Source organism: Myiozetetes cayanensis, unplaced genomic scaffold (genome assembly GCF_022539395.1).
Source record: "Myiozetetes cayanensis isolate MyiCay16 unplaced genomic scaffold, myiCay2020 scf2-11, whole genome shotgun sequence".
NCBI lineage: Eukaryota > Metazoa > Chordata > Aves > Passeriformes > Tyrannidae > Myiozetetes > Myiozetetes cayanensis.
In genome coordinates this window covers 88,291,545-88,314,453 of record NW_026087411.1, presented here as the reverse complement: position 1 = coordinate 88,314,453, position 22,909 = coordinate 88,291,545, and the positions used below count along the sequence as shown (strand labels likewise).

At 35.3% G+C, this 22,909-nt stretch overlaps 1 protein-coding gene across 1 annotated transcript in view; it reads right to left on the bottom strand.

The window, feature by feature from the left end:
• The window catches only part of LOC126640159 (protein eyes shut homolog), a 673,551-nt gene that overhangs the window by 440,349 nt on the left and 210,293 nt on the right, over window positions 1–22,909 (bottom strand). Inside the window, exons 13-16 of the mRNA XM_050315721.1 lie at window positions 20,238–20,497; window positions 11,038–11,134; window positions 9,359–9,466; window positions 8,559–8,704 (exon numbers count right to left, since the gene is read on the bottom strand). Of these exons, the coding sequence (XP_050171678.1) occupies window positions 8,559–8,704; window positions 9,359–9,466; window positions 11,038–11,134; window positions 20,238–20,497 (611 nt within the window). The remainder of the gene's footprint in view (window positions 1–8,558; window positions 8,705–9,358; window positions 9,467–11,037; window positions 11,135–20,237; window positions 20,498–22,909) is intronic.

Below are 22,909 nucleotides of genomic sequence, written 5' to 3'. Positions count from 1 at the left end.
TAAAGGAGGCTTGTAAGAAAGATGGGGACAGATACTTCAACAGAGCCCATTGCAATAGGATAAGGGGCAATGGTTTTAAACTAAAAGAGGGCAGATTTGGACTATATGTAAGGAAGAAATTTTTTACAATGAGGGTGGTGAGACACTGGAACAAGTTGCCTGGAAGTGGTAAGGCCCCATCTCTGGAAACAATTCAAACCCAGTTGGATGGGGCTCTAAGCAAGCTGATTGATTTGAAAATGTCCCTGCTGATTGCAGGGGGTTTGAGTAGATGACTTCCAATGCAAGCCGTGATTCTATCCAGTTTATCAAGGGACAATCAGACCCGAGCAATCTGATTGGTGTTTATGATGAAATGACTAGGTTTGTTGGAAGAGGAGACAGCAATGGATGTCACTTGTCATGACTTTAGCATGGCTTTGACACTGTCTCCCACAACATTCCTCTACCTAACTTAGGACTGTATAGTGTGGAAGGGTGGACAACTGGTTGGTTGGGCTTAGAAGATTAGGGTTAATTGATCATACTCTATCAGGAAGTTTGTTAAAAGAGGAGTATCCTCAACTCTGCCACTAGGTTCAGAAGCCTGGAAGGCTTGAGACTGTACTTGAGTAATGAAATGCAGAAAAAGACAACTTTGAGTGCCTCACACTCTTCCATTTCTTATGTCAATATATCCCCCTTCCCACTGAGAACCAGGTCCATTTTCCTTTTGTTGCCAATGTACATATAAAAAGCTTTCTTGTGGCTTTGCACATTTTGTCTGTTCTCAATTCTAGCTGAGCTTTTCCTTTCCTACTTTCAAGCCTGTACACCTGGGCAATGGCTTAATACTCCTCCTAAGTCACCTGTTCCTGCTTCTTTCACCAAATGTGTGCTTCTTTTATGCATCTGAGCTCAGTTAGCTGTTTCCTATTCATCCTTGCTCACTCTCTGCCATATCTTCCTGAATACTTTCTTCCATGAAAAAAAGGTGCAACAATTGAAACAAAGCTGCCATCAGACTAAGATTTAATTATTTAAAATATGGCTTAAGGTTCTACTTAGTAGACAGTAAGACACTTTGAGAGGAATAAAAATATTTGTGTCCTGACCTTGGCTCTCAGGAGAGACAAGTAGCAGTGAAGGCTTGGCACTTCAAGGCAAATACTCACTGAGGTTGCACCTTACTCTTCTAGGTTTTTTTCTGGCCCAGGAAATCTTTGCTAAATAGTGTTGAAGCTCAACAAGTCCAGTAAAAGTATCCTTTCCTTACAGATCAGGCTAACTCACAGCATGAACATTATAAAACTTCTCGGGAGAACATATAAACTAAATTTGCACCTCCTAGTGGTGTGTTCACCAAACCTAAAATTCCCCAAACTTATGTGAATTCTCTAATCCTTACACTAAAGGCAGACACCACTACCTCCAAATTTAGTACAGAAATGCAGATCTGCCAGTCTTCATGTTGGATTTGTTCTTGGTGTACCAGTCTGTTTTGGCCTCTTGATATGTAAGCTGCATCTTGTTTTGACATTTCAGGAAGTGTGCCAAGAGATTCCTCCCCTCTGACTCTAAATAGGTAGTCACTTCAGTTAGTTATGTAGTTGCTCTTCTTCCTCTGGATATCAATAGCAAGGAAGGCAGACAGAGGCTTTGAGAAGTGCAAATGTAATCACTGCCACAGTTGACTAGCAGTATAAAGCTGTAGAAATAACTGGGAAGGTCAAAAAAGATAAACTTCTTTCCCTTTTCATTGATTAGATTTTGGGGGACATTTTTGTTAAGTCAGCCTGTTGTATGAAAAGCAGAAGAGAGTTTTCACTGTCACACAGACAAGATGAACATCAGGTTCCTAAGCCCGGGATAAGGAAGGCTAGGCCTAAGAGCTGACATAAAAGATAAAATACAAGCTGAGCTATTTAAGCCAACATTTTTACTTGGTTTAACATGCAACTTAATTGTACAGTTAGTCACTTCAAAATATTAGCTTGTACTCATCTCATAGAGAAAATAAGACTGAAAGGGTAGATCTGTGCTGAACAGAATAGCTACTTTAGAATTAAAGAATAATTATGGCTCTGCAGAAAAGATGACTGAAACCAGTGACTAATTGGCAGTTTGAATGAGAATTTTGAATTTGTATGCCTCAGTTTAATACACATTCTATTTTATTCACTTAAATATTACTTTTAATATTGGCTGGAGCTGTTAAAGTGTTGGTGGGGGAGCTGCAAGGCACCTTCTGTAAGGAGAGACCAGGGGTTGCCTCATGACAGATCCAGTTCCATCTCTCTCCAAAGAATCCACTGTAAGACACAACTAAGCCCCTCAGTCAAGACAGTGGTACCTCTGTGAAAACATACCTCTGTGAAAGGGCAAAATACTGCACAGACAAAGAAGGGGGGAAAACAGAAACACTACTGTGAGCACCAAGGTCAGAGAAGGAGGGAGAAATTGCTCCACGCACTGAAGCAGAAACTTCCCCAGAGCCGATGGACAAGACCACAGTGGTTCAGGTGTTGCCCTGCACTCTGTGGAGAGTACTTCCAACACAAGTAAATATCCACAATGCAGACCACGGAGAACTCCATCCAGAAGCAGGTGATTATTTCCTGAAAGAATGTGAATGGTGAAGAACCCATGCTGAAGTAGATATATATTGAAGGACTATAGCCTGGGAAAAGTACCCGTGCAGGAGCAGGGGAAAGCGTGAGAAGGAGGAACCAGCAGAGAGAAGCTGTTATGAATTGACCACAGCCTCCCATTCCCCATCTCCCTGTGATGTTCTTGCAGGGCAGTAGAGGATTTGGAAATGTGAAAGGGTGCCAAGGGAAGGGAAGAAATCGAGGAAACTGCTGTTTAATTTTGTGGGTTTTTCTCTTCCCCTCCATAAGTCCATTTTAATCAGCAATAAAATATGTTATTTTTCCCAAGTCATGTCTGTTTTGCCTGTGATAACTGGTAACTGTCAGTTTTGTGTTGGAAGGGACATTAGAGATCAGCTAGTTTCAATCCCCCTGCCGCAGGCAGGGACATATTACACTAGACCAGGTTTCTTAAAGCCCCATCCAACCTGGCCTTGAGCACTTCCAGGGATGGGGCATCCACAGCTTCTCTGGGTAAACTGTTTCAAGTGTCTCACCACCCACACAGTGAAGGATTTCTTCCTAATACACAATCTAAATCTACCCTCTTTTAGTTTAAAGCCTTTCCCCCTTACCCTAACTGAAGGTACTCAAAGACTGCTGGAAGGTCTGCTCAGAACCTTCTCTTCTGCAGGCCATCCACATGGAAGACCTTGTACTTGGCCTTGCTGAACTTCATGGCACACCTCTCAATCCTGTCAAGATCCCTCTTGATGGCATCCCTTCCCTCCAGCAGGTCAGCTGCACCACACAGCTTGATGTCATCAGCAAACTCACTGAAGGGTGCAGTGAATCCTATTTTCCATGTCACTAACCCATGAGGTTTTTTGTCTTTAATTTCTTTTCCTATTCTGTTGATGAGGGGGTTGAAAGAACAGGGTGAGCCACTGGCAGAGAGACAAGGTCAACCCAACACATTTTAAAAAAAAAAACCCTTTAGTCTTTGAAAGAGATCTTTGATTTACTTGACCTGAAGCAAAGAAAAATCAGAAAATAAAAACTTAAGAAGGACAAAAAAGGCAGTAACAACCTTATAATCCTAGAATCCTTTGAAATGAAGTAAATAGGAATTACAAACAGAATTCTACAATCAAAAAAATTATATTATTATTAATTCCATCTTGCAGTAGACTTGATGACCCAGACATTTACGGTTTATAGCTGAATATAAAATAAATTTTTCATTAACATGAAAATTATTTCACTTGAGGCATGTCTGAATCATCTCAGTTATATTTTGACATAAGGGTGTTCAGATGGCAAGATTTAGAAGTGATTAACACCTCAATCATGAAAACGCCCTTCAGGGTAAGTGATCATAACATATTATGTTTAATTACTTATTCCTTTTAAAATGTTATATGGAGCAGCTGAAGTGAAAGTAATATTAATGTTTTCCTTTATATTTTTTAATATCAAAATCAGTGGAATATGGATACATGTATATTTTTCATATTTTATTCTCTACATAATTGTGTACCAGTGCACGTTCAGAATGCAACATCAGACTGATTTGTATCAATACGATATAGCTATACTTATAGATTATATTTCCTTATTTTGCTTTTAGTTTTAATTTGCTGATTACATTTAATTTATAATTCCAAAAACAGTCGTAAGATCTTAGACATCACAAAGATACAGAGTTCCACTTGTTTGCAGTTTATTTTCAGATTCTCTAACAAATGTTTGGCTATCAAGACAAAATTAAATCTGACATAGCCTTTGATGTCCTCAGAATATGAACAAATTTCTTGTACTTAATAGTAACGTTTATGAAATAAAAGGATTCTGGAATAATACAGAGAAAAGCAGTCCCTGATTAAGATATGTTTCAAAGACCATCTTAGTGTAAAAGAAAACTATGGAAACATGGTGTTTTCTTAATCAAAATATCTACCCTCTATGCATATTAAGTCTTACATTCAGTACCTTACAAAGCAAAATGCTTCAAGATTGTTTGTTTCTTTATATTTGTAGTGAAAATTTAGCAGTTCATGTTGTAACCACCAACAATCATTACTCCAGACAATGAATGGCTGTTTAGACAAAACAGGTTTTAGATTCAGTGACTCAGGAGGCATCTGCCATTTTATGTTTTTATATCCAACACCCAGATACCACCAATGTAAAACAATAAGCAGTAACAAATGTGACCTTGAGCAAAGAGCTATTCTACTTAGGAATTTCAGTCATTGTTTTTTTCAGTTAGTTCTATAAACCAGGCCTGAGTTTCCTCATGTAAAAATGGGAGCTATGGAACAAGAATGATCAGACTGGAGAATGAGAGTGCAGAGAATTTTGCAGCTACCTGCTTACCTAGAAACTATATGTTATGCTTCTGTTAAGTTTCTTTATATTATGTAAGCATTTCTAAAAATAATAATTTTCCAGGCCTGCATCTTTCAACATAAAAAGTTAATACTATCTCAAATAGTTCAATAATTTTTGCAATGGAGCATAAAACTTGGAAAAAGTAATGATGTTTTTGTGTAATTGGAAGAGAGTGCTCAAAATATGCAAGGAGACAGTTTGTAGCTTTAGTATGTTGAAGTTATAGATCTGAAAGAACAACATATGTCTGTTTACTAAGATAATTTTGGGCAACAAGGGCGTATGCTATATATATACAGTTGCTAAAGAGCAAATAAACGTAAAATAACAGCAGCAGCTGATAGAGAAATTGAATCATTAGGTGTTGTGTCGTGAAGAATACCTAGCAGAACTAACCAGTATTGTTTCATGGGGCAACACTGGCCAAGCAAAACCAATTACAAAACTGAGAGGCACTAAGATGGGGATGGAAAGTTCATGTCATTGGGTCAGCTGCATCTGTGATGTAGCCTTTCTAGCCAGTATGATTGAGGACAACTAAACATACACACGAGACTACAGAAGAGGGGGTGCAGTAAGAACTAGAAGGTATTTTAGAAAAAAAAACACGACAAAACAAACCAGAGGAAAGAAACTGTGTACTTTTAAAAATGTTCAGTTGATTATTTGGTGTTGTTATTCTGTTACTTTTCTTCTCTTTCCAATAGAACACTCTTTTATTGTCACTTCTCATTTTTTGAAAAAAAAAAAAACCCAACAGTTTCTTGCATTCCCAGATCACATAAGTTTTATTTTCCAAAGTATCTGGGATGAGGACTTTAACCATCGTGATGTCTAAGGCTCAAGAAGACCACTGTAGCTGCCAATTAAATCCTGCCAGAAGGAATACACCTGTGTGTATGTCATCTGAACTGTGATCACCTTTTTTAAGGGTCTACGCGAGCTGCAAAGCAGTAGATTTTATCTAAGCAGTGTGGAGAAAATGCTATATTTTAATATTAATAAATTATTTTAATGTGCTTTTGTTAAACATCTATTTAAAATTAAATAAAATTATAAACAATGTAAAATAAATCCAAAATAACATAAACTTATGGAGAACCTAAAATATTAAGTGATACATTGGATGTAAAATTTCAGAGGTAACAGAGTAGAGATCAGTGTCTAAGAACTGCGTTCTCCAAGACAGTAAATTACATGATAACCAGAAAAAAATAATCAAAATGTCTGATGAATATTAATAATTTTAAAATAATTTCTATAAATGAATTGAAATATCAAATGAACATAATTTGATCTAGCCAATTTAATGTATTGTAATTTGTTTCCATTCAACTTCATAAGCTTAAAATATTTTAACAGTTGATGATTAAGATTTTCACTGTACATTTTTTTTTTTTTTAAATTCAACTGATCATTGAAAACAATTCACACTGTCACATATCTTTAAAGGTGTCTGGTCTGTGAAATAAAAGTTGTTTGTAAATTGATGAAATCACTGAAGATTAAAGTGGAATTACACCTATCTATCAAAGATTTAAATGAATGTTTCTTGTTACACTGTTATAAATTCAGTACTGTAAATATTAATATTTTGTAGTTATGTAGTATTTTCTTTCACTAGTTATAATTTCACAGCTTGGTACCCTGAAACAGTACAATTATCTTTTATGTAGTGGAGGCAGCATAAAAAAAATTGTTAAATTGAATATGTAAAATCAGCTATTAGCTACTTGAACTGTAATTTCCATAAAAAGTTTTTAAAACCTCAAATTATCAGAGAGCTGATTTAAAATTCTGTATGTTTGCCAGGGAATCATACACTTGACATGTGCTTATTGCTTCATAATCCAGAAAAGCAATGTTTTACTCTGAAAAGACCTCACTTTGAAATGAAACTACTTTCACTCCCTTCTGGGCCTCCTATCACTGTAATATAATTTTAAAACTTAAATTCAAATGTTATACTTTTTATTGCATGAATTATTCTGGACTCCATCTAGATGGTACATTGCATAGTGGTTGTCCAAACAGTGTCACTTTAAGGAAGAAAAAAAAAGTCACGGGTTATAATTAAGTGATGGACAACCTATCACTAATTTTTGAGTAATGTTTCAGTGCTTGATAGACACCTTGATATCACACTACCCTGTTAGTAAAAAATGAACACTAAATAGTAAACAAATATTCTTGTAAATATACTAACAGAATTTGTACCAAAAAAATAAGTACTTGTAATAGTAAACAACTATTACAACTAATTGAGAAAAAAAAAAAATCACAAAACCCCCTTCCAGTATCCTATCCTAGTTGGTTAAATGTGTTAGGGAAAAGAACTAAAGTCAAACTGCTTAGTCAATAATGAACAATCAAAAGGAAAGCACAGCTGCAGATTGCTTGTTCCTTTTCAAATTAAAGTCTCCTAGGTGCTTCAAGTGCAGGTGTCTCATTTTTTATGAATATAACAGGGAATTCTTACAGAAACATGTACATAAAGGTTAAGACAACTGTTTTAACATCTATTAGTTAGAAATTACATCTGCAGTGTCACTGTCTAGTGAACAGAAGTTTCTGTGACACCCAAGAAGTACTATTCAGAACACAGGCCATCTAAAGAAAATACTGCAGGGGCAGGAGGGGGAGGATTTAAAAGTTTTAGGTAAGAAAATTATATAGATTTTTTTTATTTTTCTCTGAAATGACAATAATAACTTTGAAGAACAGTGCACAAGTGATATGTGGACTAAAGTTTGTGGTGAATGGAAAAAGAATATACAGCTATATATGTATTCCCCAAACTGTACTTGTCCTTTGTTCTTTGGAGAATTACATTCCTCTCAGTTCAGTGGATGAAAAATTGCATCCTTTCTTATCTCGTAAATTATGTAGTATTCATCATGGGCTGGAATGGGTAGAAAACAACATTTTATGCAGAAAGAATGCAGAAATGATACAACTTGAGGCAACAATTGTAAACATTTCTGCAGTCCATATGTTTTCAGGTTGCTTAAGCTGAATCTTTCAAAACACTAGGTATGAACTAGTTCTGCAAGTACACAAAGCATTTAAATAACAGTCAACATAATTTAAGGAAATTTTACTACATCTCTACCCATCAATTATTTTGTCATTATCCTTTAAAAAAACAAAGATTAATACTAAAGATAACAGTGTAGGTCCAACAGGTCAGCAAAGTCAAGGTGTTGCTGTGGTTCTGTGCAAATTCAAATGACAAGGTAACATTTTATTGTGTTTGCAAAATTTACTTGCTATCTATGGTAATAGTTCTCTTCTTATCTGAATTAAAAAAAAAAGGTGATTTTCTTTGTATTATACACTAACTCTTTTAATGGGTTTTAGCTGAATGTGTGGGTGACTAGAGAAATTATAACTCAAGTCTTGGTATGAGATAAGCTTGAGATACTTCACAAGAATTGTATCAAAGTTCTATTTGAGTTAATATTAATTTATCCTCCAATAAGAAGACAATCCTGTTTACTCTTCCTTGATTTAGTTGAGGCCTTCACTATAACATTGAAACCATGTAAAACATGTGAAATAAGCCTCTTGATTGTGGTAGAGAGTGGGCCATACCTGTGAATCCAGGTAGACAGAAACACAAGTAACCTCCAAGCCTGTTGATGCAGCTTCCTCCATGCAAACAAGGCAAAGTTTCACACTCATTTACATCCATCTCACACAAAGACCCATAGTATCCAGGTGCACAGTTACAGATGAATCTTCAGAAAAGGGAAAATCATGTAAGTCAAGAGAAGAAACAATGTGATCTATTCCAATATTTTGAAGCTTTGTGTATCTCCTGATGTCAAGTTGGTGTCCCTAATCCTCATCCATATTAAAATAATGAACAGACTTTTCTAATTTCCATCTTTCTGAAGCAAACAGAGTGATTTACTCTTTGTTAAATTAGTAGAAAAATTGGGCACAGTAATTTTAATTGAAGGTATAAGGAATGACTTAAGGACTAATAGTCTTATGGCACAAGTCTTGTAAAGTGCTGTTGAAAAAAACAAAGTACAAGTTTTCCTCTTGCTTTCATTTATCTTTCAGTAAACCTTTAAATTAGAAAAAGTCACTGTTGGAAGCTGAAAAAAGATATGTAGCAATCTAACTGAAGATCAATTTTCTTCTATTTCGGTCTTTTTCCAAATAAATAAAATAAAAAAAAACCATAAAAAAAGTAAGAGAACTTTTCCCTTCTAATTTTTATTTCAGGTCACATATGGACAGAAAACTGAATCAGTAAGATTTGCCTGCTTCACTTTATCACCAAATCCTTCTTATATGCTTAAGGTTCCACCCAAATCTCAATGCAATAAGCAGAATTAACATAATAAAATCAGGTAATCACATTTAATTTTGTAGTCACTAACCTGTTAACAAGATCCAGGCAAGTTCCATTGTTTTTACAGGGTCTTGATAAGCATTCATTTATCTCCACTTCACATAGGGTCCCAGTAAAGCCATGTTGGCAGGAGCACCTAACAAAAAGGATGTCAGTACATTACTTTGTAGCTCATTCTAAAGTGTCCAGAAAAACACAGCAGACAGTGAGGAGTATAAATTATGTGGTGCCAAAATCACGTTTGCTTTTTTCTGGTCATTAAAAGGGATGATCACAGTGTTACAAATAATAGCCTTTTGTGCCCTACACCTGAAGGATAAGATGCCATCCTCCAGAATTGGGCTCATGGGAATGTCGTGAGGTTTAATAAGACCAAGTGCAAGGTGATGTACCTGGGTTGGGGAAACCCCTGGTATCGAGTATGGGCTAGGGAATGAACAGGTCAAGAGCAGCCCTGATGACAAGGACTTGGGGGTCTGGAGGATGAGAGACTGGGCATGAGCTGGAAATATGTGCTTGCAGCCCAGAAAGCCAATTGTACATCAAAGGTCAAAGTAGGTGATTCTGCCCTTCTACTCCAGTCTGGTGAAACCCCACCTGGAGTACTGAATCCTACTCTGGGGTTCCCAGCACAGAAAGGACATCAACCTGTTAGAGTGAGTCCAGAGAAGGCCATCAAGAATGGTTAGAGGAATGAAGCACCTCTCCTATGAGGAAACTCTGAGAATTGTGGTTGTTCAACCTGGAAAAGGGAAGACTTAGGGGTGACCTTAATTTTGGTCTTCTAGTACCTGAAGAGAACCTACAAGAAAGAAGGAGAGGGACTTTTTACAAAAGCATGTAGTGATAGGTCAAGGGGGAATGGATTCAAACTAAAAGAGAGTAGGTTTAGATTAGATATTAGGAGGAAGTTCTTTGGTGTGAGGGTGATGAGGCACTGGAACATGTTGACCAGAAAAGCTGTGGATGTCCCATCCCTGGCAGTGTTCAAGACCAGGCTGGGCGAAGCTCTTAACAACCTGGTTTAGTGAAAGGTATACCTTCCAGTGGCAAGGTGTTAGGAACAAGATGATCTTTAAGGTCCCTTCCAATCCAAACCATTCTGTGATTCTGTGTGAGCTGGGGGAACTGATAAAGAGCACAAAGGAAGTAAATTGTGATAAGAAAATATACAAAAAAGGCTCCAAGCAGACCTGAGACTGAAGATTGGAAAACCCCCACTGTAAGAATCACACTTCTCCTGAAAAAGACTTTCAGATGCCACTGACTTGCAGTAATAATGCCAGTTATTTTTGAAGAAAACCAAAATCACCGATCACAAGATCCAGATAGACATTGTGAGAGTAATCATAACAAATGTTACAAGAGCTACATAATTGCAATATTTCTTACATAATACCTACAACTAAATTGTTCATGAAGATTTTCTATTAATTGGAAGTCATAATATTTGCATTATTGTAACAGGACTAACAACAAATGTTTTCTGGATTTTCATTAGATTCTTAAGATTTTAATTAGCCCTACAATAGATTCTTGGGTTCACATGTGTACATGTGTGACTTTTTGCTCACAAGAAGATTTAGACTGTAATGCAGCTATCAAATACATCAAAGGTCAACAAACATTGAGCTGGTAAAGCAATAGCTAGATGATAAACATCTATCTATCATACTGTGTATCTGTCATTCAAATAATTTTCCTTACCTGTAGTGGTTGATTCCATCCACACAGAGACCTTCATTTTGGCACGGATTGGAGATACACTCATCACTGTTAACTTCACAGTAAGTACCCTCAAATCCTGAAACAGAGATTACATTAATTGTGAATGAATGAACTCTACTACACGATGTAAATATAAGGGTCACAGCTTCTCTTGGAGGTTTGGCTGTCTGAGCCCAGGAACAACTTAGACAATGCAAGTGGCAGGCCTGAGAAACCTAAGCTGCACTTGAAGTCATTCAAGAAAGAGCTGAGGGAAACATCAGCAGTGACTACCTCTTCTTTTTGAAGTATTCAAGCTGAGGCTCTTTGCTCTGGATCTCTGACTGACCGGTGTTGCAGCCATGTTCATGCCTAGCCATGTAGCTGCTAATTTGGATGCTGACTTTGGTCTTCAGACTAGCTTCCTGGTTTGATCTTGGATCTGTCCCATTCCCCATAGCCTTGACTGGTGCTCTGGCATACTGTGCTCATCCTGGATACAGCCATTGGGCCTGCCCTGCTCGCCATATTCATATACTGTCAGAGAGCAAGGTCCCTGCCCTGGCAGGCAAGGACTCACCTTACCTTTGCTCCTGGAGCAGTCACTGCTCCATGACTCAAAGATCAGGGCAACAAGTGGAAGAAAACAATCCTAAAAAAAAACTTTTTCCAATTATTTTTGGCTCTTGGCTTCAACAAAATAATTTCCAGACAGTACACAAATCTTCGGTAGGAGCATCTGTTTAAATATGCTGGGCAAATGTAACCCCTTTTAAAAGACTGAAAAGGCTTTCTTGGGGAGTGCAGAACAAAATCAGAAACTAAAAGCTAATTCAAGAATTAATATATTACAGAGCATAGTGGAAGTTAGAGAGACCACATTTATTCAAAGCAGTCAGTAGCTGAGAAAAAAAAATTAAATGGTTTTAATATTTAAATGAAGAAAAAATGTGATTAAGATCTTATCTGCATAGTACATTACTTTCATAATACATTACATTTACCTATGTAAATGTTCCAGAATATACATTAAAAAGAAATAAGTCATTTTTCAGTGATACATGAACACTATTTCTGCTCTTAGCATACTACATCTTAAAACTTCTACATAAATAAATGTTCTGCTAAATACATGTTTGTGTTAAAATTCTATACACACACTGGCTAAACTACAGCTATTTAGTTGAATTTGGCACAAATTCAATAAATATATTTTCAATTGATGTAATAATGAAACCACTATAATGAGCAAACTATTTGCATTGTAATGAGAATACACAACTCCTGATTGCAGGTTGACCAAAGAACATTTATGGTATTCACTAAAGCCTTTTTGAACATCACTTACATTAAAAAATTAAATTAAGATAACTGTAAAAACAGCCACTGAAATTCAGTATATATTACTATAAACATGATGAAGGTTTGACTGGACTTTTTGTTAAAACAACAAGCAAAAATTGTTACCTGCACTTTTTTAGATACCCAAATAAGGATAGTAATTGTTTTTATTGCTTTATAATGTATTTTTAGTTTTCAAAGTAGTTAATGAAAGTGGGGAGATCATGAAAGACCACAGTTAGAATAGTATGGCTTATTTTTATCTAGAGAACCCATTACTGGAAAAATAAATGTCTTGGTTGGAGTTGTAGGGAAAACTGTAGAAAGAAATCTCTCTTGGCACTCCAGTATATGCTCTAAACATGAGCTCTCATCAAAGCAGTTGGTATTTTCTTCTTATCAAGATTATTTCTGTTTAACAGCTTCCTGAGCTAGACCTGACTGAAATGAGTTCTTAATATTTGCTGAAGTTTTCACAGCAGTATCTGCTACAAAGATGAAAAAGTAAAGCCTGGAATGTATCTCAAACTAACCCTTCAATTATAGTCACTTATACTGTTATGATCTTATTCTTTTTTTCAGAAATGTCATGCTTCAGGAAGTGAATGGATACCCTCATTTATTTACTATTTGTATGATATTTCAGAGAAAACAAACAAACAAACAAAGAAACAACTGTAAAAGAATTGCCATAATAATGAAAAAATTATTTGTCCTAGTGTACTGCTTTGGAGTAGCTCCCTCAGCACAGGCAACCTTGTTGTATTTTGAATGTTTTAGTTTATTCTTTGCAAATGGGTCTGAACCAAAGTAAACAATATAAACATTTTTCTTAACTGTAGTATATGTAATATGCATCTTAATGCTGCAATTTGAACCTTCATCTCTATCTGCCTGTAGTTTAAGGAAAAAAGAAAAGTAAAAGAACTGTAAACTGGCACTCCACAAACCAAGTTCAGTACTAGACCTGGTCACTGACACACACACAAAATAATCAGTAGCTGTTCTTTTGATACACACCACTCCAGTGACACTGAGTAAGAGCAGAAAGGATGGTAGCATGTTTCTCTAAATCTGGTTTAATTAAGAAATTGGAGGCCATAGTGAGAGACAGGATCTACAGAACTACTTGTAGTAAACTTCAGCATCTGTGATTTCTCATTTATTTGTAATATTTGACATTTCTGAAACTAAGTTTCATTACAGAGTGGAAGGCTATGTCAATGGGTAGGGAAAATTCCGCTTCACTGAAATTAGTACAATTAAAGAGAAAACAAACCAATGTAACACTATGAATAACACAGATACATAGTTTTAGTTTTATAAAGGTAATCACAAAAGGCTTGTGAAGCTAACAAAATAAAACTTGAAAAAAAACAAACAAACACAGAACTTATACAAAATAACTTCTTACTTTTTGTGATGCTATAGAATATTTAAGCAAGCGTGTAAAAAAATGTACTGCAATTGTCAGATTAAAATGCATGAGATGCAAAATGGAGGCATTGCTTATTTTATTTTGCCTGCTGTCCCCACCGGTTATGGATGGTTTATCGTCTTTTTGAAGTAAATACTATGGAAGTGAATACACAATACACTACCTAAACACAGTTTTTGAATGCAGCAGGACACATTTTAAAGCCCGTAGCAACATATCGATACCTTGAAAAGATAAGCTGTAAAGTAAGCTTACAGTAGGCATAATGAGGGAGAACTTGCCTTAAAATATTTAACATGTCAAATATATTACTGTATATAACTATTTTGTAAATTGGCACACTACTGGCCATCCTGTCACTGAAAACTGGGAAAAAAACTGTCCAACCAGCTTGCTAGGTTAAAAGCTGTCATTACTAACAGTGTGCTGGGTGTAAGGGGATAACTCCACAAAGCTTGCACACCCAGTAACCAAACAGAACAGGTTATATTCCTGAAACTAACACACATTCATCACATTTCTATTACACGTTTATTACACTTCCTGAATGCATGCTAATTATTTCTGTGGACATATTTGGACATGACTCTGGATCTTCTGGTGAATCTTTTCTACTAAAGAGTATCTCAAATATGTGGTCAAGTCACAATGTACTTCTCTTATCATTCTTTGCCCTAAAGCACAGTCCTTGTTCTCAAAACTAAGACGTCTGCTAGTACACATTAGTCTCTGATATAGATAAATAAGGACGCAGCTGGCACAAGACACAAGATCAAAACACTTGTCCTCAAATTGAAAGAATTTTCCCACATCTTTGACCACTATTGCATAGTCCGCCTTTTAAAAGAAAATATCATTTGTTTGGTAACAATCCTGATAACAGGCTCACTGCTGTATAATGGTTTTTACTTGCTAAACATATTTTGCTGTATTTTTTCTGTAACATTAGAACAACTGAAGGTGTAAACAGAATCTCACAGACCTTACTGGCATCTATGTTGTCGTTTTTTTTTTTTAAATCAAAGGGATACAGTACTTAGTTTGAAACACTTATTATTTTTTTTGAAAATGTATAGGCATTTTTGAGGAAGTGAAACACACCTCAGAAATGTTAACACTTTTTGAAGTAACAGACAACATTTTCTAGACTTTCAGAAAATAACAGAGATGAAGAAAAATTGAGAACCATTACTGTACTTTATGTAAGAAAATCTACACTTATTTCTGTATATTTCTAATCATTCAGGTGACATGAAAGTGACTTTAATGATATCAGGTCTAGAAATATCTTGAATGCTGTTACTTAAGATGGGACATTCCTTCTGTTTCTCTAAAATATAGTAAATGAATCCTGCATGTCTCAACTCTGTCTATGAGATTTCAGAAGTGAAAGAATGTGAAGAGTATAGAAGCTAAATATCTGCTGTCATACTTATGATCATTTTCATCTCTTTATTCCATTGCAGAGAAATACTACAAAATTGACTTCTGTAGGTAACACAGAGGACTAACAGGATCCTAAAAGGTTTCTTTCACTGTAAGTTCTCTACTATTTTATTCATTAACACATTATAATGGATTATATTTATATTTGTCTCCTTACCATGAACCATTTATGAAGCAATGTTTGCAAGCAGCAGAAATATCACAGCCATCCCATAATCATTAGTTCAGGTGCTTGGGTTACTCAGGACAACAAAGGTAGGAACATATATCAAAATCAAAAGTGTGTAAAATATTAGGCTCTGTAAAAAGGCTATTTCCATCTGTGAATTATGTATGTGTGTCTGAAAAACAAACCAGCACTGAAGGGCTCAGGAATCTGACAATGGTAACCTGCAATTTGTATAACTTCTGTTCTTCAGCATCCACTTATTATTTCTGCTTGGTATTAAACAGTTTGTGCATTATGATGATTTTCACTTAGCCTTGTTTCAGACACGGACTGAAAGATATTTTGCCTCGGTTCAATCTTCTAGCTCTAACATGCTACAGATCAAATAAAAATAGTCCCTGCATGCTAGAACAAAGGGCATAAAAAACAAGGTGTCATGGGACAAAGGTATTGACAGTAGTCTGATAAGAGGTTAAAAAGTCCTGGAAAGAACTTTTTAAAAACAAGGACTCCAGAATTTAGAAGGAGTACTTGGAGGATAAAGAAAAATATTATGGCTAATACCAGTACAGACTTTTTCTGCTTAGATATAACACAGTGGTCTTCCTAGATATCTTTAACAAATTTTCCTGGAACATGACACATCATTTCCCTACACCCTAAAACTGGTGGTTGCAACGTTGAGACCCTTGCAATTCCTTTTGCATAAACCAGTTTTTTCAGGTTCTCAACTTCTAGCTTTATATCTTTAAAGTTGCAATGAGCACAAATAAGATGACAAAGCTTTTGAGTACTTATGTGCTGTAATAACATAAGTTGCTACTCTCCGTTCTTTTTACATCTCTCAAAAACTGTGCTTCCCTGAACTATATAGATTAAAAAAAAAAAAAATCCTTACAGCAATAATAATCCAGCAACAGGTAACTGGTAAAAAATTCAGCCTGTCTACTGTCTGATAGAATTGTCCTAAGCTGCCTAAATAGTCAGCAGAGTGACAAACAATTCTATAGCATTAGCCATTTGATGTTGTATGTTTGAGCAAAATGAATAACCTGCATTTGAGTGAAATTAGTAACCTCAGAAAATAATAGCTCCTTAATGTAATACTGTGGACATCTACATCTGGTCAAATTAATCCAGATATTTCTAGTGTATTTGTTTCAAAAAATACATACATTATTTCTTTGATCTAATTTCCCTTCTGAGTATCATAACTCATTAAAATGTTATTGAGTTAACACAGAGGCTGACCAAATAATCCATATTTTTGAAAAGAATGCATAAAGCTTTGGTATGAACACTCTCTCTCTATGTATGCAATGTATAATGTATAGTGTTTCCTGATAATTTTTCCATCCCAACCTAACAGGTAAACAGAAAATTGCTTCCATTGTAATAAAGAGGCTGCATAAAGATAATGAGCTTATCCTATCCATATTACTTGGACTAATGAAGGAAGATCTACATCTAATTCTAGAGAGAGATTCATTTCTGCCTTTTAAGAAACAGGAATTCTAAGAACTGCCTTAATTCAACAACCTTGCCCTTCCTTTCCTGTTTTTGTGTCGGCAACAACTATATCTGCTTTGCTACTAATCTTGCCTTGTTTTAGCTCCTAGATATATCTACTCAGTTCTTGTAGAAGAATAAATCACTGTTATAAAAGTCTTTTAATAGAAAACACTAGATATTTTCTGGCCCATAGTTTATTTCTTTATCTTGTTATTTTCTCTAATATTTATGTGCTTGTAATTCTCCAGGTTTCACACTTTGTGAAAATTGTTACCTTTTATCTCCCATTTCATCATGAATTAAGCTTGTTCTTCAACAGTCCTAGCCAGAGAGCTGATCTTGCACTGTGTAGTTGCATATCCTCTAACAGTTTTTCCTCATTCTGAATACATCTTTTTCAGTAATTTGTCTTGGTTTGGAACAAAATTGTTCTCAGAATGCTGAACTATTTTTGCCAAACTGCCCTGTCTTTCCTTTGTGTTGTCTTTACAAAACTAACACTTTTGTTCTTGACATTATCTAGAACAACATGGTCTAATGTCCATACTCTATTTACAGTCTAATTCACTTAGATATATATGTTTGGATCTTTTGCATGTAGACTTTTTGGGGAATTTATGAATAGTTGCCCAGGCTCAACTACAAATATTTCAATATTATTTAAATTCTATAGTTTTGCTCACATTTGCGACCTTGCTCTTCTGTTACACTAAAGTTCCATTTCTATTATTAATTCCAATAATGGAATTCCTTAAGAACAGAAAAACATGTTGATAAATTAAGCAGCAAGATTCCACTATTTGCCCTAAGTTTTCCATTCCCTCTCTCTATTTTTTGCATTCAATATGTAGCATTTCAGAAGACTCAGTGCTGGCTATATACATAACTCAAAACCCCATGTCATTCCAATTGCCTTGATCAAACTCTCGCTTATCTGTTACTGGCATAGGTCATAAGAAGAGATGTTTTCTGTCCACATCTTCAGAAACTTGCTCTACTAAAGTGATTCTTAAACTTTTGCAATAATGGCCTCCCCTACAACATTCTTGCAACCATCAACATAACACCCTAAAATTGTAGAGATCATAATATTTTAAACTGTTTAACTTGCTTGTGTGGACAATTTAACTTCAAGTCATGGTCTATCACTGTTCCAGAATCTATTATATGAGAGCCCAGTTTGTTACACAAATCATCTATCTCCTTGCAGGAAGAAACCCTCTATATCTAGGGCAGACAGCTCAAGAGGAAGTTTTACGTTAATGCTATTTATCAAATTCTACGAGTCTTTAAAGTAAGAACAGACAACTGTAGTTCCCTAACATACATAAAAGAACAAAGATGCACTTTTTAATTTTATACTACAACTAATCATGACTTCATTATCTTCCTGCCAGTTTTCTGTGCTAATTCTGTCCTAGGCTAACAGCTTTCATCAACTTTGATTCTGCCCAATTTATATTCTCTCAGCTTTTGTCTTCTCTGACCTAATCCAGCTCCCTTTAATCAGTGGATAGCCTTTTTTCCCTCTAAATAGGCACTACTGTCAATAGCATGACTTATAGTCCTCTTGTACCCATCTCAGGTATGGTATTCTATAGATAATCATTAGAATTTGGTAAGCATGGCTACATTTTGTGAATCCTGCTAAACCAGTTTCATACTTTCTAACTGTTAACTACTGGCAAATTGTTTAATCCACATACCATTTGCTACTAAATCAGGTGTCTTGGAGTAATCTAGCTATGTCAATGTGATTGCCCTTTGTATCAGATCTATGATCCTAACAATTTTATCAGGAGAAAAAGGGAGGTACATGGCAGACAAATATAGATAAATAATAGAAAAAAGGACGACTGAAGAATTAGATTTCCTCAAACTCCTTTCAATTAAAATTCTTTATTTTACTCTCTTTTTTTTAATAAGAGTCCTGAATAAATTGTTGTATTTTTCCTAGCATGAATGATTAACTTATTTCATGAATTATACCTTTAATCCCTTTTCAATGCTGAATTTTCCACTTTCCAAGATTTGTTAGCAATGCATGTAACTGATTCACATAACTCCCCTGCTACCTCCCTGAATATTCCTAGCTGAAAGCTTCAAGATTCTTGAAGATTCCATCAAAGCTCCTCAAGAATTTTGACTGCAAGTTTTTTTGATTCTTCAGTAACTGCACAAAAATGTTTGGAAAAGACGACTTTTCTGAAGAACGTTAAAAAAAGACCTGAACTACATGTCTCTCTACAGATCATTTCTGGAAAAGGTTTCAAAAATCAATACATTGAGTCAAAAGCTGTTTTTAAAAAGCAGGTTTTTTAAAGCTGCTTCAATAAGCAACTTGCGTACCTCCCCAGAGACTTCTTTTTTTAACTCAGCAGCTTGTGGTGGCCTTTACCTTAATAGTATAAAAACCCAAGGTATTACATACTCCTGATTCCTAGGTATTAGGTCCATATCTTTGTAGCTCAGTAAATGACATGTAACACTGCAATTAATGTATATGGTATCCTCAGTACCCAAGACACCCCTACCTTCTGTAGGCATAAAAATGATGACTTCAAAATTCTGCCTAAATTCTGAATTGTACTCCCCTACTTAAGTTTTCTAAAATTTCACTGCAGTTTTAGTTAGTTCATGTGCTCTACAATTCCTACGCAGAATCACAGTGATGTTCTGCACAGTTAGACTGTTGCTCCGTTCTATCTTAGCAATTCTTGAATATCGATGGAAAGATTGTGTCTTTTAAGCAATGGTCCAGAAAAGCTGTCAGCAACTGTTGTGTTTTCACTTGTTATGCATACGGAGAGCAATCCACTGTATCCATTAGGCAAAGAAAGATTACTTCCCTGATGTGCCAGGCCTTCCTGACAGCTCAGCAGGAAAAGAAACCATTTCCAACTTCTTCCAGTATTTTTAACAATTTGCACATTTTGTCTACTATTGCCTGTCAATTGTTTCATCAATTTAGTTTGTCAGCTCTGCTGACCAGGTGTATGTCTATCTCTGTCTCTATGCCATTGTAACAATTGACTCAGAAATAGTATCCTGAATCTAAACCACCATAGATTTAACAAGTATCGTAATATAAGAAATCAATAATAGGCAAACTGACAGCTATCTTATCAGTCTTTTAGCACAACCGATAAACCTGTTGTAATTCTTGATGGGTTTACATGCTTTGAAAAGTACATTTTGCTGCTTAAACTGTAGTGAACAATAAATTCAACACATATTTGCAACTTTTCTGCAGCACAACAGACAATGGAAGATGTTAACTATGCCAGTCCTTACCTGTTTTGCAAATGCACATTGGATTTCCATCCACTTGTGCCAAACAGGTTGAGTTGTTTATACATGGATTGTAAGGCAGTTCACAAGGACTGAAGCGCTGGTGGCAGAAATCGCCTGTATAAAATGGAGGACAAATGCACACAAACTGCCCCGGCTTCACAGACTCGTAACAGGTGGCTCCATTCAGGCATGGTTCAGATTCACATTCATTTATATCTTCATTGCAGTCTGGTCCCGTCCACCCTGTTGTACATGTGCATCTGGATGGGTGGAAAAAAAAGTGTTGACATGGTGGTAGAATGAAAATCAAAAACTTAGCCTAATCTGTTCCAACTATTTCTTTTTAAAAAATAAACAAAACTAGAAATAAAATCCATTATATTTTTCTGTGCGTAGCTTTTCTTTTCCTGGCAATTGTATCAGATTGTACTATGAATAAGTTATATTCAGCTTCTTCTCCCACCATTTATTTGAGCAACAGCAAAAAGACTTATTCTAGATCACAGTATCACTTGGAGAATCATCCGGTTTAGCAGATACTGACAGAATCATCTCTGGATCTTCTTTAAGCTGTAGCAACAGCACAAATTATTAAACATGAAATGTAAATTTCCTTAAGCTTGAGGATTAGAAGGTCATCTTTTCATATGTGTGAAACTAGTAGGTACTTCAGTGTTTGGGATGAAATGCACCAGGCAGCATATTCAGTACACTCTAAGAAAGAGGGTAGGAGGTCAAAAGCACTATGAAGTATCCTATTTTCATCATGTTCTTTCTCTTTTTGGTATTCTCTTTTAAAGATCTGTTAGTGATAAAACAAAAGAGAAAAACTGGACCAAAATCTAAATTACATCTTCTTGTAAAGAAGTTATCTTCAGGAATTAGATAAATATATCTATTTTTATTCACAACATGAATATGATAAGGTTCTATAAATCCAAATATAACAATTTGTTAATAATTTCAAAGTTTGCAGAGCAAAATTTCTTAATTTGCTTCAATAGAAGGAGTCTCATTGTACTTCAAAAGTCATATACTGCTATTACTTTCACTGAAGAGAAAAATGAATTTGACATATATTTGCAAGTAGTTTTCAGGACAAGAGGCTATAAAAGATGAACTATACTGGCTTTTATCTACTTTGATCAATATTGATTTCAGGTATTAAAACATTCAAATATATCTTCATAGTTCTAATTTGATAAAGGGAATTGTTCTTAAATAATAAACAAATCATTTAATCGAGAATCAGTAATATAATTCTGTTCTGTAAGGCACAGGTATTGTTTGCCCAACAAAAGGCAAATTTCGCCCTTTAAAACACTGTATTTACAGTGTTTTCTTTAGAATTTTTAATGTTCTATGTTATTGATTTTTGGGGTATAATTTCCATGTCTCATGAAATAAAATGGATATAATGAAGAAACTTTATCTTTTGAAAAGCCTGAGTATTTTATCAATAAGGATTCAAAAACCAGTTCACTGTATGTTTCTCATGGGAAGAAAAATAATTGTTACTATCAAAAGGCAAAACCCCAAACAGTCTTTTTCAAAATGACCACTTTTTTTTCACTATGCTACAAAAACCAAGATAATTTCTAGGATTCTCAGGGGAAAAAGAAAAAAGAAAAGCTAATATATGCTTTTAAGAGACCGTATAAAGATAAGTTAGTCAATGCTGAACTTCTTTCTGTTGTTTTACAAACAAAAACATTTTTCTCAATAACCAAATCCAAATATTCCCATTGATATTACAAAACCAAATCATGCATGGCTCTTTTCTGTAAACTATTTGTTTTAACAATATAAGTCACACACAGTGCTTTAACTGCGAAACAGGTAGAACTTCTTTAATACATATAGATCAGCTTCCACAAGTACTGTTGACTTTCCATACAGTTCCCCCAAAATTTAAGAGCTTTCTGTACAGTTACAAACAAAAGGAGAGGGTAATGAAAATACACAGTACAAATTGTATTTGTGGTTTTGTATTTTACTACCTGTTTAAACATTAGCGTCATAGTTGCAAATTGCAACCTGTAATCATGAACAGCATCCGGAAAACTAATATAAAGTTCTTCTATCTCTATATGATCAGTTAAATATTAAATTATTTGGTTCTTACCTACTTGAAAACTCCCTTTTTTACTCCTCACATTCCAGAGAAATGTATAAGTATCACCTGCCATATATTCTATGTTAAAAGTTTTAAGGAATTAAATAAGAGGAAAGAATCTTAAGATTTCCTGAATGGTTGATTTTGGATAAAAATTTCTGAGGTTCCTCTAGACTTCCCTGCCCAAAAAAGGTTCAAAAAGAGTTTTCTCATGTCTCTGTCCAATCTGGTTTTGAGTATCTCCAAAGATGGAAACATGTGCACTGTGGGCACGTTTCACCACCTGACCACCCTCACATTAAAAGGGAACACTATCTTATCTTAAAATATTTCACATATTTTGGCTTTATCCACTACATCTTGTCCTGTCATTGGATACCCCCGAGAAGAGTCTGCCTCGACCTTTTTTCACTCCCTTCCATCAATTATTTACAGACACTGGGAAGAGCTTCCCTGAGCCAAAACCAATTTTTTTCATCATGCCAAGCAGAAAAGTAGTCTACTTTGAATATTAAGAGTTCTAAAGTGGCTGTCTATCAATTAGAAAATCATATTG